This window comes from Solanum pennellii, chromosome 2 (assembly GCF_001406875.1).
Source record: "Solanum pennellii chromosome 2, SPENNV200".
NCBI lineage: Eukaryota > Viridiplantae > Streptophyta > Magnoliopsida > Solanales > Solanaceae > Solanum > Solanum pennellii.
In genome coordinates, this window is record NC_028638.1 from 45,196,355 (window position 1) to 45,214,694 (window position 18,340).

The 18,340-nt window shown below is 29.0% G+C and overlaps 3 protein-coding genes and 1 long non-coding RNA gene across 4 annotated transcripts in view; 3 read left to right on the plus strand and 1 right to left on the minus strand.

Moving 5' to 3' along the window:
* LOC107010348 (protein DOG1-like 3) overlaps positions 1-2,432 on the plus strand; it is a gene marked incomplete at its 5' end in the record, with an annotated part of 8,310 nt that extends 5,878 nt beyond the window's left edge. The window contains one exon of the mRNA XM_015209626.2: positions 794-2,432. Coding sequence (XP_015065112.1) covers positions 794-1,042 — 249 coding nt within the window. The remainder of the gene's footprint in view (positions 1-793) is intronic.
* Positions 2,433-4,293: 1,861 nt separating this feature from the next.
* On the plus strand, positions 4,294-5,158 carry LOC107009570 (protein DOG1-like 4). The gene has a single exon (XM_015208912.2). The coding sequence runs from the start codon at positions 4,322-4,324 to the stop codon at positions 5,021-5,023; it is 702 nt and encodes a 233-aa protein (XP_015064398.1). The 5' UTR covers positions 4,294-4,321; the 3' UTR covers positions 5,024-5,158.
* A 3,037-nt stretch (positions 5,159-8,195) lies between these two features.
* LOC107009615 lies at positions 8,196-12,701 on the plus strand. Its single transcript, XR_001455435.2, has 3 exons — positions 8,196-8,653; positions 9,264-9,477; positions 12,413-12,701. It is a non-coding gene; the product is annotated as an uncharacterized LOC107009615 (long non-coding RNA).
* LOC107009614 (protein DOG1-like 3) lies at positions 10,802-11,888 on the minus strand. Its single transcript, XM_015208963.2, has one exon. The coding sequence runs from the start codon at positions 11,768-11,770 to the stop codon at positions 11,024-11,026; it is 747 nt and encodes a 248-aa protein (XP_015064449.1). The 5' UTR covers positions 11,771-11,888; the 3' UTR covers positions 10,802-11,023.
* Positions 12,702-18,340: the final 5,639 nt, after the last annotated feature.

The window sequence follows — 18,340 nt, forward strand, 5'->3', positions numbered from 1 at the left end:
AGTACATAGACACAAAGCTCTAAATACAACAAAGATTCTTCTTTACTCTATCAGGTCCTTCTGTTGAGTTGAGCAATGTTCTTCCTTGAAGATGGCCTTCTGTTCAAGCTTGTGAATTTTCAGAGAAAATCCAAGTTTAATTTGCCAAGTCTTGAATTTGTGTTTGTTGGAAAGAGATAATATAAATTCCCACAAATTCGTTGAAGTCATCCCATTGGCTGAAGGCCTGCTGTTGGAAAAGCTGTGCACCTACCGCATCAGAGATGACAGCTTTTCTGACAGCTGTCTTTTCGTCCTTTTCACGTCGCAGTCTTGCGGGTACCAGGTCCCTTGCTTGCGGGAACCAGGTCCCTTGCAAACTTCTATATGAGTTCTTGAAAAAGCTTGCTGGCTGACTTCCTTCTTTGGATGAATGAATATAATATGGTGTTTGTCATGCTAAAAGTATCAAACATAAAGAGTTATTATCCGTTGGACAAACACCCTCCTCCATTCTGATTGGTGTAGTACACTGACGCCTTACCAACCTCTGACGTGACAGCTTTACAACTGTAACCGTTATTTATCTGATGGAGGAAACTCTGTCTGGTACCAGGTCCCTGCATTTGCGAGATACTGAAACATACAATCTCGTCCGCTCTTCTTATTGGTGTAGGATACTGCACTTTTCACCTACCACCTGACATGACAGCTTTTATGACTGTACCCCATTTGTATCTGAACGAGAGCACTCTGCCAGGAACCAGGTCCCCGCATTTGTGAGGATCATCAAAACACCTAGAATATAACAGAGGCCCTTGATAGACATGCTAAGTTTTTGGTGAATGTTGTAGAAGAAGCTGATAAGCTGAGGATGGTGACTTTGAAGGAGCTGATCAACATACTGAGTCCACTTCAAGCTGTGGATTTTCTCATAGCTAGCAAGAAGCTCCATCTTTGTGTCAATGCTTGGGGTAAAAAAAGAGATCATCAGCATGGGAGGAACAGAGAAACAACACAAGAGAGGAACACATGTCCAACTTTATCTCGTCTTAAAAATTAAAATAAGGGAGTTAAACCGCTTATGTTATATAGAATAAATGTTTTGTTATTACTAAGTCGGCATTATTTTACCACCTTTGTAACTTCTTTCAATCTTTTATGTTCTAGTGAAACTACCAATGAAGCTTAAAAAGACGTTGATCTACAGTAATAACTTTCTTAACATTTGAATCTTAAAATAGAGACGAAAGTAGTTTCTTTGAAGGGAAAATAACAATGATCAACTAACATTGACTAACAACACTTAACCTTCAATTAATCAAATTCGATGATTTTGAACCAATCACTAACAGAAGTCCAAAACAGTAAGAAACATTTTAATCCTATGAAGGGCAAAACTGGGTGTCACAAAGCCTAGATGAAAACATAAATCACTAAGGAAGTAGAAAAGGATTTAGGGTTGCCTGAGGCCCTGAGAGCCGGGATGCTTGCCCTTGAAGATGAAGTAAACATGGTCGTGGGTATGAATGAACACTTTGCCCTAATTGGTTGGGGGTACGCAGGAGCTTAGTAGTTGCTAAGACGTTCAAAAGTTAGACATTTCTGAAATTGACATCCCCCAATGTGGGGATAAACTTGAAACACTTGCACATTTTCAAAAATTGTCGAGAATAGAGAAAACAACATGACAAGACAAGGAGTAGCAGAAACAAAATTGTTCATCTTTGCATACGGAATTCAAGTTTTATCTACTGAAACTACAAAAAAAATTCTTTTACACCATTAGTGCACTCTTACGGATCCAAACTGTTGTCCACTATCTTTTGTAAGTTACAAACTAATACACACTGCACTCACTTGCTCTCACATAGACATTTAAGTGTTCTAAACTTCCATGTAATAATTAATATACAGTTAGTGGATGAAACTTAAAACTCTAATCTTATATTATGGGAGCAAACGAACAACACTCTGAAGATAACAATTCCTACACATTAGATACACTCGAAGATGCCCAAGATTTGGTAGAAATCTATATATGTATGTGCGCAGTGCAGTATTAGTTTAAATTGGAATTGAATCTGTTTCTTCATGCTCTCTATATCCTAAAGCACAGTTTTTCAACAAAATAGCTTCTTTCACTTCCTAAAAAATCCAGAAAACAAACTGCAATACATGGATATGCAGCTTCAAAAGTATTGTTTTCAACAAGTGATTTTCAATATTAAATAAAATTCAAAACTAATCAATGCTCATAAATCGAAATCCAGCAAACTTTAGGGCTTATATCGAAGGAACAATTCGGAAGAAGCAGACCTGTTGCAGATGAGGAGGGAGAGCTGTAACAATGGCAGTCCGCAGCAGCATTAGAAAAATGTTTGTAAGAAAATAGAGATACCGAAAAGGGATTGAGGAAGAACGGTTACGATTTCGGGTTGGGCTTTCGGACCTGCTTTTTTCTTTCATTACTGATATTAATGATATTTTAATTTTATTATTATGTATAATAATATTATGAACTTGCAACAAAATTAAAAGACATTAAGCATGCAAGAAAACCGTATTATGAATATTTTAAGATATATATTTGTTTGGTAATTAGATATTTATAAAATATATATTATAAGTGGATAATAAATGTATTAGTTATGAATAAAACTTGTAATATATATATTTTATAAATCGTTTTTTATTATATATATAAAATTTATAAAATAAGTGTCCGCTAAAAAAAATATTATTTACTATAGATCGTTAAAATTTCTTAATATGATATATCCATATGAGTTTTTCAAAAATAGAAAGAAGACTTGTCATTTTTACTTAGAACACTCAAAGTAATTCTCGTTTCAACTTAAATTATTTTGGTGTATGTTCACATTTATCTATTAAATATTTAAACTAATTACATTAAATATATCATTTTTTTAATTATATGCATATGTCTTACAGATAAAATAGATTTTAAATAATTTTTTGTGTTTTTACTTTTTCATATTTTTAAACACTTGATGATAATTTAAACCGACCCAAAAATAGTTTACCAATATTCAAGTCACAAAGATTAGTTAAATTAACTATTGTTATGATATCAATTAATATAATATAATCATGATCTTTAAATTTTTAGTAAAATACATGTCCCTTATCTAGACGTGCACGACGAAATTGAGGGAAAGGATAATTGAGAGGAGTCCAATCCTTCTCATTTCATATATCAATGTAGAAGCCAACAAAGTAATTAAGAGATAAATTAAGTGAAAATATTTAGTGACAATACACGTGCATAAGATAAAACTAACATGTGAAAGACTAATATGAGTTGTAGTGCATTGGTAGAAGTGTTTCATTTTTAACTAGAGATTTTGAATTCGAGCTCTAAATCTAAAAAAAAATTTGTTTAAAAACATCATTTTCAAATATTGCCATGCGCAATTCAAATTTAATCAAAATTATCTATAAATTCCAAATACAAAGTTTAAAAAAAAACATGTGAAAGAGGGCCAGGTTCATGGCCCAAATGAGTCAGTAAGTGATGATACCACATCAGATATGTTCCAATTTCCATGACTTGTCACTCAGTATGACTAGATCCGATTAATATATAGTGCTTCGTATATACTTGTGTTTGTGTATTTAGTTGTGGTCAATGATCTCCGATATTATTAGCAACATTAACATTGTGGATGTGGCTGCAACGTGTAACCCTTCTTCATGACACGTTTCATTATCATTACCTACACCTTCTATACATGCATTCTTTCTCTTTTCCAAAATTGCCTCTTCACTCCTATTAAACATCACCAACCTTCACTTCGACCATTAATTCTATAACTGTAAAAATACATTTCATTTAATGACATCTTGATTAATATGAAATAGCCAGAGTACTACTTTACACGGTAAACCTAATATTTAATTAAAAAAATTATCACTGGTATAAAAATCATATTTAAAAAGTAAATAATTTGATCAATATACAAATATTTATAAAATTAATAGACAATTTTACACTTGTTAATTTACTTTTATAATTAGTTATAATCATTTTTTATTATATTTTTTAAGCTATTATATTTATAATATTTAAATAGCGATAAAATTAAAATTACTTTTTCATTTATAATTTTTTTCAAAATCAACCGTGTACAAATATGGTATAACCGTGGGAGCAGTACTTAAATTGGTTCCCCCCACTACCCAAGTTCATTAAATAGTTGCGCGTAAGGCATGCAGAGGTGTCGAAGCCACGCAACTCTTATGTAGCATTGCCACTTGTTTTCTCGCTCTATATATTTTACTCTGTTTTTTCTTGTTCAACTCATTTTCTTCGCAGTTAATGCATCATTTTTCTCATTTACAACTACTACGATTATCAAAAATGACGAGCCAAGTAGCGGAAAACTTCACAAAATACTTCGAAAACTGGATGATTCAACTTGAAGAGTTACTGAAACAACTCGTTATTGTACCCAGGGAAACGTCATACGTCAATGATCACGAGTTATTGGTGAGTAAAATGACGACACATCACAAGAACTACTACACAGCCAAATGGGCGGCAGCTCATGAAGACATCTTAGCATTTTTCACTCCAATGTGGCTTAGTCCTTTAGAAATTGTCTACTCATGGATCACAGGGTGGAAGCCTTCCATGGCGTTTCGATTAGTCAGTGGCGGTGGAGGAGCGTTTTCGGATGAGGAATTGAAGAATATTGATGGTTTGAGGGTGAAAATTAGGGGAGAGGAAGAGAAAGTGGAGAGGGAAATGGAGAGGCAACAGGTTGCAATTGGGGATAGAAAAATGGTGGAATTAGCAAGGATTAAAAATGAGAATGATGAGTTGGTAGAATTGGCGTTGAAAGGGTTAAGGATGAGTTTAGAAAGGGTTATGAAAATGGCAGATTGTGTGAGGCTTAAAACATTGAAAGGTTTGTTGGAGATATTGAGTCCTTTACAGAGTGTTGATTTCTTGGCTGCTATTTCTACTATTCAAATTCAGATGAGGAAAAGGGGAAGAAAAAGAATAAATGTTGATTAGCTAGTCTCCAGATTTTGTTATTGTGTCAATTTCCTTTTATTGGAAGGGCTTTTTAATTAGCTTGCTTTGAGTAGACTCTTTTATCTTATATTTTGGGAGCAAATGAATCAACACTCTGAAGATAACAATTCTCTACACTTCGAAGATGCCCAACATTTGGTAGAAATCTGCAGTATTAGTTCAAATCGGAACTGAATATATTTCTTCATCCTCTCTAATATTAGAAATCTCTAATATTATTGCAATACATAATAATAACTTCGTTTCACTTCGAAAAGTATTGTTTTCAACAAGTGATTTTCAGTATTAAATAAAATTCAAAACTAATCAATGCACAAAAATCGAAATCCAGCAAACTTTAGGGCTTATATCGAAGGAATAATTCGGAAGAAGCATACCTGTTGCGGATGAGGAGAGAGAGAGAGCTGTAACAATGGCAGTCCGCCGCAGCATTAGAAAAATGTTGTAAGAAAATAGAGAAAGCCATGAGATTCCGCAAAGGGATTGAGGAAGAACGGGTTGGGTATTTTGGGCCTGCCTTTTTCTTCCATTTTCGGAAAAATCACTTAGTTCAGTAATAATATAACAAATATTTACCCATTTTAGCAATATTTTACGTTTATTATTATTATTATTATGTATTGCAATACATAATAATATTCTGAATTTAAAGCGATTATGTATGCAAGACAAATGTATTATGAATATTTTAAAATATGTGTTGCTTGGTAATTAGATATTGACAAAATATATTATACTTTATAAGTGTATTAAATTATCTGATAAATATAATATTTATGAAAAAAATTGTATTATATGTGTTTTATAAATTATTTTATGTAATATGAATAAAAATTATATAGTAAGTGTCCACTAAGATTGCTACGTAACAATTTCTTAAGTAGGTAATAAAATTCGCGTCGAGAAAACAATAATCAATAATAGAAAATTATAGCAACACTCGATTTTATTATTTCAAATGTGACTGTTACAATCTCTATGATTCCTCTGAATTTGCCTTTTTAAATGTAAATCCAAGGGTCTTAAAGCTTGTTATCTTGATCTTGACTTTTATTTGAATTCAAAGGGTTCGAGTTTGTTCTTGAATTCGATGGTTTTGATCTTGATCGTTCTTGAACTTGAATGCTTGAATTCTTAAACTTGTGGCTTTATAAAGAATTAAATGGCGTTTGTACCACGGATTTTCTCTAGCTTCTTGTTTAGAATTTTCTTTGTCCCCTTTTTCTGAATTATGAGACCCTATTTATAGTTTTAGAATAGAGGAGTTGCCATTGAACAGGACTCCCTTCGGCCAATCAGATTTAAGTGAAATATCATATGGCTTTATGGAGCGGGCTTAATCAAAGGGCAACTTTCACATATAGCAAACAAAAAATTCATATTTGTATGTTATAGCAAAGTTTGCATAATTGCGCTCTATAGCAAACATATAACTGTATAATTTGCTATACATATACAACTATATAATTTGCTGGCCTCGCTATACATATACAATTGTATGATTCGCTGGCCTATTTCGCTGCAATTGTATGATTCGCTGGCCTATTTCGCTGCAATTGTATAACTCGCTGGCCTATTTCACTGCAATTGTATAATGCGCAATTGTATATTTCGCTGCAATATGTGTATAAAATTTGCTTTGCACACAATTGAATGGAAGTAAAATGTTTGTATATTGTATAAATATAAGTGCATAGGAAGAAGATATATGTTTTTCTCTCGCTTTATACAAAAACAGAAATACAATTTATACACTTCTGTTGTATAAGGCGAGAGAAAATTGTATTTCACTGCAAATGTATAATTCGCAATTGTATAATTCGCTGGCCTTTTTAGCTACAATATTTGTATAAAATTTGCATTTGTATACATTGAATCGAACTAAAATGTTTGTAAATTGTATAAGTAAGTGTATAGCACGAAGATATATGTTTTTGCATGTGTATGTACAATTTTCTCTCGCTTTATACAAAACAAAAACACAATTTATACACTTCTGTTGTATAAAGCGAGAGAGGCGAGCAGAGGGAAAGTGGTGAGCGGGAATGGAAGAGTGGCGAGCGATAGTTTTGGGAGAGAGACGACTGACAAACTTTGGCAAACGTTTGCTATGGGGCATAATTAAATCAAATAGTAGTTACTCCATTTATTTTAGGTTATTAGTTTATTATTATATACAATTATCTCTTAATTAAATTCACATTTATCTTAATTTAAATAATTAAATTAATTATATTAATCCATAATATTTATTTAAACTAATATATTTATTAATTTAATATAATCCGAATAACTTTATAAATTTATATTTAAAAAATTTTAATTAACTACAAACACATCTATATAAATTTTCCAAGAATATAACAAAGACATTTAACTTGACTTTCTCGTATAAACACTTATATATGTACAAAATAAAATTGGTAATAATTGAAGTTATTTATTAAATAGCCATTCAACTCAATTTGACCTAATTGGACGTCAAATGCACCTATCTTTTGTTTTGTTTTTCAAATATCATCCATCTCCATTGTACTCAATTAGTTTAAGCTAATGACCTCAATTCTCCATAGATGAATTTAGAGAAGATGGAAATCAGAGAAGAGAAGATATTAGTATTTTGTATTTACTTAATTATATTATTTTATAATAATATAATATAGTTAATGATGCGAACTAATATTTTTCTGTTCAAAGTTTGCGGAAGACTAATCTTGCTAACTTCTCCTCGCTTCCCTTAGACCTTATCACCAGATATCCTCCATAGAAAGTTAATTTCACCTAATACATGTAATTATTCTTTGAATCTAACTTAAAAACATGTGATCGACAGTTAAATTTATATATATATATATATATATATTTTTAATATACGAATATAAGTTGTGTTTGACCTAGTTCACACATCGAATCACAGGCCACCACGTGTTGGACACAAATAAGCTTATATTTTCCTTATTCCCTAAGTTAACTCTTCAACTTTCTCAATTTCCAAATTGCCTCTTCAAACCCCTCAAAGATCACCAAGATTTACTAATAAATTTCAATTCATAATAGCAAGTAAACAATTGTTGTTTTTATGTGATTAATTAATACAAAATATATAGGATATGCCTATACTTGGTAATGCTCAGCTGACATTCCGTATAAGAACATATATTATACGTATTAATTTTTAAAATATCTCATGTAAATTTTCATATAAAATATATATATATATATACTTCCTTAATTTTACGTAAATTCAAATATCTATTTATGTTTGTCGAACATTGATATCGAAACTGAGTTGAAGTACCTAGTAATATAATGCCTCTTTCTATTTTAGAACTTAAATTGATACGTTGCCTCCAAGTTCATTAATTAGGTGTCTTTTGTACCATTGCCACTTCTCAGCTCTTAGCTCTACATTATTCAAATTACATTCTTCTTCTCTTTTTTTTTTCTTTTCAGTGGTAGCATATCACTTATTTCGTCTAAGAAAGATGACATGAACTCAAGTTTGGAAAATACTTAGAAATCATGCTTTCTCAATTTCAGGATTTGAAGTAAAGATGCAAATGAGTTGATTATGCATCGAATGATGAAGATGTTATTCAATAATTGAAGGTATTGGTGATGAAATCTAATTTTCTCCTTTTGTATTGTTTATAAAGTTTCAATAGGTCTATATCAATTCACAATTTCATTCATATACTTGGTTATAAATTGTTGTCTATTTAGTGTTTGTATATGAATTTGTATATGCTATGATTCTAGCTCTAAGGAAATTGTATTTGGATAAATGAATAATTATGTATATGATATGCATATGATTTTAGAGAGTTAGTATTTGTATCTTGAGAACTTGTGTGTTTTCAATAGTTGTCCAACATTAATTGCTTATTTGTATATCGTTTATATTGGTTCAATATTGTTTATTTATCTAACATTTAATTAATATTTATATGTTTTCTTATTTATATCAGTGTAGAATTAGATTTTTGTACACAGTCAGTTGTATTTTTTTTTCTATTTGTATATCTATTTGGTATATAATTGATTATTTGTATATCTCAAGCAGTTATGCATTTTTAGTCATTGTCTGATTTTTGTATTTGTATCTCTCTTACATTTATCCAATATTGCTTATTTATCTAACAAATAATTGTCTTTATATACTTTTGTTTTATTGATATCAATTACTGATAATTGTATTCTTTCTTAATTTAATTTCAAGAAAATTCAGGAGCATATTTTCAAGGAAGCCATGGGATGGTTTACAGGGTTCATAACTACTCCTCTTCCTACAGGACGCTTATCTAGCCAACGGTTATCTGCATATGGCCTTTTTTCCTAGGTGCTCATTTTGTCCGCGGCTTTTAGTTTAATATTTCTATTCAGCAGACGTGGTTATTGGCAAGAAAGTTTCGAACTTCAGGAGACTTATTTTGGTAAGAAATACTTGGAAAATATACTTGTTGCATGCATACTTTGTGAAAGATTTTCCATTTTAAAATATAATTCTTTAAGTAACTGATCAATCAAGTAATTAAATGTCAAACTGCATTAATTAGGGAGTTGACTGTCAAATGTATTTGTATAACTAAAAGATCAAAAGCACGAAATATATACATTCTGTAGCACATTGAATTATAGTTACGATTCATAATTAGAGAAACATCAACTGAAAAGCATGATTGTATTAGTCTAAGTTATTTTTTGAAATTTCCTTCTTTCACAAAACACTACTACACAAGAAAATGGGCCGTGGCCCATGAAAATATCTAAGCCCTTTGTGTAATTTTAGATTCAGGAACATCTAAAGGTTGTAGGTAGGTGTGGTAGGTGTGTACAAAATTGAACCAAATTGAAAATTGAGTCAAATCGAAAAAAAATTTGACTAGTGATTTGGTTTGACTTGGTTTGAGTTTAGAAAAAAAATCCGATTATATTTGGGTTGGGTTGATTTCAACTATAAAAAAAATAATTCGAGACCAAACCATCCGACATTATATATATAATTTTAAAAAATTTATTCTATACGTAAAAATATTTACTTTGATATTTTTTAAATATTTCTTATAAATTTTTTTTATAGTTTTTATCTTTTAATATATTTTGTTTTGTTTGAAAGTTAAAATTCTTAATGATCCAATAAAGATTATAGTCCATACATGTTGGTAATTATAATAAATCTTAAATCAAATCAAATTAATACTAATGCAAAAGGAGAAAATCAATTCAACACTAAGAATGAAGAATAATATTGAATATTTATTTTTTAGTTTTACATAGGTTTACACAATTAAATACATAATCTAATTTTTTACTTTCTTTTAATATTTAGTCATATAACTAATACTTATTAAACTTATTTAGCATGATTTAATACTTTTAAATATGATTAGTTTCATATATAATATGCAGAATACTAAATTACTCTAGCGATCATATATATATGTAACTTGTACAAAACTGAACTACTTAGACGATCAAACATATATAATTTGCAGAAAACAGAACTCTTAACGATCATACATGTGTAATTTGCACAAAACTCAACTACTTTACTTTAATCCTATTTTGTTGAATAGAAAATGCCTTTCCTTCAGGAAACTCTCATCTGTGAGTCTACTTTGTTTGAGTAGATTTCCCTTTTTTGGTGTTTATTTGAGGTTTAGGCCATATGTCCCCTCTCTTGTAAGTGATCTTAATAATAAATAAATTAAAAAAAAGCAACAAAAACCCTAACTCTGATTGAATCCTTAATTTGTCCATCCATAGAAGGATTATTAATCTTATCAAGACAAAGTATTTTGAATAAAGAAAAACTACTTTAACGATCACACATATATAATTTGCAGAAAACTCAACTACTCTAACGATCACAGATATATAATTTGTACTACAAATTAATATTCAACAACTTTATTAATGATCACACACGTCTTGCAGAAATTAAAGAAAACTTAACTACGAACTCTAATTGACGGAGTCTTATTTGTTGGTACGTCGATGATCCCTCTTCTGGCCCCATATTTTGAAACAATGCTTAAGCCTCTTGGCACCGGCTAAGTATTCCACAGCTTGAAGCGGTTTAAGTATGTTCAGTACAATTTCCTTCAATGTTTTCATCCTCAACTCATCAGCGTCTCTTAATACATCAGCCATATATCGGCTATGTTCATCTAAAACATCATCTGCATTCTCACAATCATTCTTCATTTTACCAGCGAAAGGCTGATCCACAACGTCCTCTTGCAAGCTAGCCAATTTTGAAGAAAGGTTAGTCTCTTCTCTAATCGTCTTAGCTTGTAAAGCGTCAATCATGTTCATTTGTTTATTCGTCAGCTCACTGAGGACACCGACCTTTTTCCCTTGTAAAAACTCAGTGAGATGAGACTCGATTTCCATACCACATAGCGCGTACGCGAAACGTATGAGAGAAGATGGTCTACAGCCAGCGATCCATAGGATTGAATTCTCCAACGAGGTGCATGAAGTTGGCGCGAAGAGTGGTGATACGTTCATACGGGCTAGACGGCTACGGTTGTTAGCATAATCTTGAAAATTTTGTACGGTTTTTTCAATTAGTTGAGTGAGTTCATTTTCATTTTTTAGGCCGTTTTTGGCTTGAAGTGCAGCTTGTTCAAGCTCTATCACTTCTTTACGTTGCAAAATCATCCATGTCTCGTATATACATTCTTGCTCCGTTGGACTATCACTAGAAGTACTACTGGCCATTTTATGTTACCTAATTAGATTTATTCATATGTAAATAAATATATATACTTACTAGGAAGCTAAATTATATATAGTCCTATTTACATGACAAAACCACAGGAAAAATAAAATATTTCAGATTTTATCATTTAATTGTTTGTCCACATGCAGCACTAGATAGAGTTTCGTCCTCATCTATGAGTACAATATAACCTTGCATTGGGACTTCATATAGTATTTTTCAATATATAAACTCTCCGTTTATTTTTATTTGTCATTTTACGTTTTCCGAAATTAATTTAATTAATTTTTAAAATTAAATTAGATTATATTAATTTAATATTTTAAATAAAAAAATTAAATATTTAAAAATTATATAAAAAATATTATAAATTATTTTTTTTACATATTAATATAATGAAAAATATATCATTAGTCAAAATTATTATAGATTGACTCTAGAAGTAGAAATTATGAGGAATAATAGTGGGCGGAGGAAGTATATATTTGCAAATAGAATACAACTTCCTTTGCGTCCTCATCCAGTCGTGATATAATCCTATGCTTATGACAAAATTGTAGTATATATTAATCAACCTAATTAGTAATCGAGTGGAATGTTTCCGATATGTTTTAATTAATTTTCTCCTGCTTCTGTTTCAGCCCACAATTTATTGTTTGTACCTATGGGCGCCATTTTCAACATTGGACACTGAAAATGTTACATGACATCTTTTGGGTCCCAGTGATAACCGCGACAAATAGACGATCTCAATTAGATTATCCAACACTATTTCATTTATATATTCTTTTATTTCTTTGGGAAGTAAAAACTAGATTGAATCATCATATATGTAATGATGTAAATGTCAGTTATTTTATTCATTCTACTAATGCAGATACTATTTCGAATTTTGTTAAAATCTGAGATGGTAATCGAATAAAAAAAATAGGTGACGTTTTTATAATTTATATTTATGATAACTCGTGTAATTACTAATGTCATAAATCATAATCTACTAGTACTAATTATTCACTGATGCATTTTCTTACCCTATTATTAACCTATTATTGTACGTTATTTAATCTATAGAAGAATTATAGACTTATAAATAATGGCATTTTTTTTCTTTTTTTCTTTTGTGTTGGAGTTTGAGGAGTATGAGAATATTGCATGAAAAAAGTGAGGTTGGCATAAAGTTGAGAAAACAGAAAAATTCTTAATTTCCTTAAGAAAGCAAATTAGTAGTGTCTTAATTTGGATTTTTGTCCATATTATTTTTCAATTATAATTTATGATATTTCATCAATATGTGTCAAAACATTTCCTTACAATAAAATTTTAAAAATTAAATTAAATTACTTTTAAAATTGGTAAGAGATGAAGTATCATTTTTTCAAATAACTAAAGGAATTGGATTAGATATACTGGAACGGCAACTGACCTGCACTTGCACTGTAATATATATGTTGGTGCCCGCGCCACCGTCTAAAATAAAATTGTATGTATGAATTAATCAACAACATACGTGATTTGAAAATGATAATAATTCGGAAACATGAAGTAACCAAGTAACTAAAGTTAAATACGGATTTTATATATATTTATATTAGAAAATTAAATAAATATATATTTATATTAATTTGTGAATTTTTCAATAAATGACATAATATATAAAGATGATCCTTAATTTAACGTTAATTGATAACTATATTTTTTAACTATGGATGTGCACAAGTAGACACTTAAACTTGTATAAAATTGAGCAAATGGATACCACATGACACCCTACATGGCAATATCCTACGTGCATTATGTCATGTAGGACATTTGAGTCTACTTGTTCAATTTTATAATAGTTTAAGTGTCTACTTGCGCACATTCACAGTTAAAGAGCATAATTGTTCGTTGACATCGAATTAAAAGTCATGTTTATATATTCTGCCTGATAAAATTGATTTACAACTTAGTGCTAAGAAAGGGGCAGTGAATCTTTCATACTAGTATTGTGCGTTCAAATCTACTTTTTTTTAAAGAAACATTTTTACAATATTTTCCTCCTCCATCTTAAAATTTAAAATCTCTAAGCTTTTAATTTTAACTCCGACTCAAAATACTAGTTAGTTCCTGTTTTATGCACCTGAATGTTCTCTCAAACTTATTCCTAGCAAGCATACTGGCATAGTGGTTGTAGCGGTAGAAATGAAACATATACTAAGTGTATTCGCTAAACGATGAATGATTAAATCAATCTAACCAACAAAGTGACGACATTGGATCAAGATGTATTGGGGGTTAAAATAAGAGTTCAGAGCTTAAAAAGGAAAAAAAATAATTGACAAAAATTTTAGAAGGATAAATTATTATTTTTTTAACTAAATAGGTAAAATTGTTATTAACATAGCGATTTTGTTTTAATGCCGTTAATAAATCTTGCTTTATCAGATAAATAGATAGAACTTAGAAGAAACAAGTAGTTTGGTGCAATTTATTACGCAGTACTACTAATTAACTCCACTAAAATTGCTGCCTTGGCAGCGATCTCTTAAGAACAGCATTGATTTTTTTTTAAAAAAAACATTAATGAAAATCACTGCCAAGGCAGCGGTTTCCAACTGAAAATAAATTTAAAAAAAGTTAGACAAAATCACTGATGGAGCAGCAATTTTGATCTGTTAACGACGTCAAAAAAATATAATTTGAAGGCTCTAAAAATTTCAAAATTATTGTAATTTGATAAACTTTCGAAAGAGGATAGCGCCAAATTGTATGGGTTTCTATACTTTATACTATATAATTTGTACAATCCATCCAAAATTTCATGAGTCACGCTCATGATAATCTGAATTGAAATTGGCTCAAGATAATTTGAGTCGAATCAATCTCAGTCCATTTAAATTTTAATTCATTTTAAAAAAATATTTAATTAAGTGTAATTTAATCTTCAATTTTAACATGTTTTAAGATTGTTTATTTACATTGATGTAATATACATTCTCATATCACTATATCAAAAATGACTATTAGCGGTAATTAATGCTAAACATTTATTTTTAGCGGCAATTAGCACTCTTTGTATATATCCTTAAAGACTTTAATGGGTTCTAATGACACTTAACTAATGTCGGTAAAGACTTTGACACTCTTTATTAATATCAATATTTAATACCGCTAAAAGTCGTTTTTATTGTACTATATTGAAGATATGAATTGTTATCTATTTTATATCTTCTAGAATTTATATTTTTTAACTTTTTTTAAAAAAAAATTCTTGAATTGAAATTAAAATTATGATTATAAAAGTTAAATAAATATATCAAAATTATTGAGTTCATGATCCAATTCGATTTTAGCTAATTTAAGTCCAATCTAAATTTGAACAGGTTATGATTAGCCACTCTAATATTTATTTTAACTTATTTTTATATCTATAATCTCAATTCAATCAGCTCATTTAGCGGCCTAAGATGGATGCATGCAACCTGAAACTACCAAACAAACTAAACAAGTTGCAAGTAGATACTATAAGATTATTGAGACTTCAAACGAAGTGAAAAAGTTGTACGTATTTACATATGGACACAACGTTCAACCTCTAAGTACAGTCCTTGGAACCCTAAATGTTGGAATCATTTTGCTCGTCGGTTTCTAGAGGCGGCTATCTCTATAAGTTATAACCAACGATGGAGAATGATTTCAAAATATTTTAATACATATTTAATTTTTAAAAAGACACTCAATACTAATTTGGAGTGGATTTTTTGAACTTTGATATAATTTTTTGGTTATAGTTTTTCAATAGTATCGAGCCTAACTACTTTAGTTTGATAAGGTTCAATCTTTTTTATTATTTCGATTCAATTTTTAAAATTTTGTTCAACTTTATATGAAAATTTTCGATAATGAGAAAAAAGAAGTAAAAAATTCACGGGTGTCCAATGATATATATTCAACTTGTGTGTCATCCATGCTAAGAGAGATTCACCATAATGCCCAAAAATATTCAACTTGTAAGGCAGATTCGTGTCACAATATTGACTAATGAATAGTAATGGTGAGTTTGTTTTGATTGCGTTTTATTACCTTTATTCGATGTTTTAAAATAAAATTTTAAATATTTAAAAATTATATAAAAAGTGATATAAATTATAATTATTTATATATTAATAGAATAAAAATATAAATTATTAAATATTAATCAAAATTTTTATTGTATGATAAAAAAAAAAGACTACTAAAAATGAAAAAAAAAATAAACAAATGTCCATTCGGTGCATTGAAGTAGTTATATACTTATATCCTAAAATCAAAATCCAAAGTTCGATTTAATACGATATTTCGATATTTATCCTATTCCTTCCAAAATACAGTAAGCACATCAATTTTTTCATTGCATAATTACCAATTTTTTCATGCTACTGTAAAATTATACTTTTTTCGTCAACTTTTAATTGTATAATCTTTTTTTGTTGTTAAATTATAAAAATTTTGATTAATATTTTAATGTAATTTTTGCATCATATTGTGTAAAAAAAAATACATTTTATAGTACCTTTTTTAATAGTTTTTGAATATCTGAAATATTTGTTAAAAACATAAAATTAATATAATCTAATTTAACTTTAAAAATTAATTAAATTAACTCATAACAAATAAAAATGAACCGAGGTAACTTTTTTTTTTGCTTTTTTATCTTTTGCAAAAGCCTAAAATTAAATTGGCCTAATCTTTTTTTAAAAAAAAGATTTTGCGTATATATATATATCTATATATATATATATATATGTATATATATAAATTAATTAAATTAACTCATAACAAATAAAAATGAACCGGGGTAACTTTTTTTTTTTTTGCTTTTTTATCTTTTGCAAAAGCCTAAAATTAAATTGGCCTTATCTTTAAAAAAAAAAAGATTTTGCGTATATATATATATATATATATTATAACCATTGACTGAAGTAGGAGGAGATGTATACGTTGTATACGCACCATAGAGGCATACACTAAATAAAGTCTACATCAAGGTAGAACATTTGTATTCACTCCGAACACACAAAAATTGTGATACACAAATGATACATTTGGGATACATATACAAACGCAGGATACATGGTATATGCAATTATGCTACATTGAATAATGGTGTATATACAACTTTTGTAGTCAATATACAAATTTTATACACTAATTAACAACGGGTCCTTTTCATATCATAATATAATATAAATTAGGCCTTACGAGGAAAACAAAATTATATCAACTCCTGCCAAACGAATGACATAAGTTCAGTTCATTCCCACAAGTTGTGTCTTTTAAGGCAATACTTTAATTCCTACAAAACTTATGTTATTGAGGTATAAGTTCCAACATCAGAAAATTATATTTCAAGTAGTTCATAACCCATAAGTTATGTCTTACGATATTTTAATTAGTTTCTATAGAACTGATGTTAATAGAGATATAATTAGTTTAGTTTCAGAACTCACAAAATTATACCTTAAGTTCTCTAAACTTATGCTGGACAATGGCAAAATTTTTTTAACTAAAGTCATGAGAATTAAAGCTCAAATTATACTAATGCAAAAAAAAAAAAAAATCAATTCAACATTAAGAATGACAATAATATTGAATATTTGTTCTTTAATCTTACATTAGACAATTAAAACATAATCTAATTTTAACTCTCCTTAAATATTCATGATTATTTTCATTATGGCTTTACAATATTTATTTTATATGATGATTTCATTATTATTTTTTATTGAATATTTTTGTGTCATTAATACTCATTATTTTTTTTATGAAACACCTTAGATAATTGTATTTTGGTTGGACTAAAGAAATATTTGGAGCACAAGTTAATTATATGTTTGTATGCAAATTTTACCCAAAAAAAATCCAAAAATCTGGAAAAATCCCAAGTTTATTATTTTGGTTTGATTTATAAATTTAAAAATTCGACACGATGGTTTGGTTTGGTATTTGAAAAACTCGAAATAACCCGAGGTTGAAAAATTAAAAAAAAATGAATTTTATTAATTTAATTTGGTTTATAAATTTAAAATTTTTACACATTTAATCTGATTTGATATTTGAAAAACCCGAACCAACTCGATTATGTACGCCCCTAACTAGAACCCTAAAAAGATGAAGAAGTGATATATCAATTTTCTCATTCTTTAACCATGCTTTTTGTGTCCAGTGTGAGCCCATATCAGATCTTAACTCCACGTCCATTTGTTTTAGAAAGAAGTGTTTCAACACGAAGCCCATCAGTATTCCTTTACTGAAATCTTATTCTTCAAAATAAAAAGAAGAGGGAAATTTTATTAAATAGCAATATTTACGCGTCTATAATAACAAATAAATGATGATATAATTAAAATTCTAAAACATAGGAATAGTTTTGTTTGGCTTAAATGCTTAATACATAATCGGGTCTTCAAACTTGTCATTTTTATTTAAAACACTCGGAAGTAAATCTCGTTTCAAATTAACTTTTAATAAAGTATTTCAATTAGATATTTTTGATTCAAATTTTAAATTATTTTGGTGTATGTTCAAATTTGTCTATTAAATAATTAAAC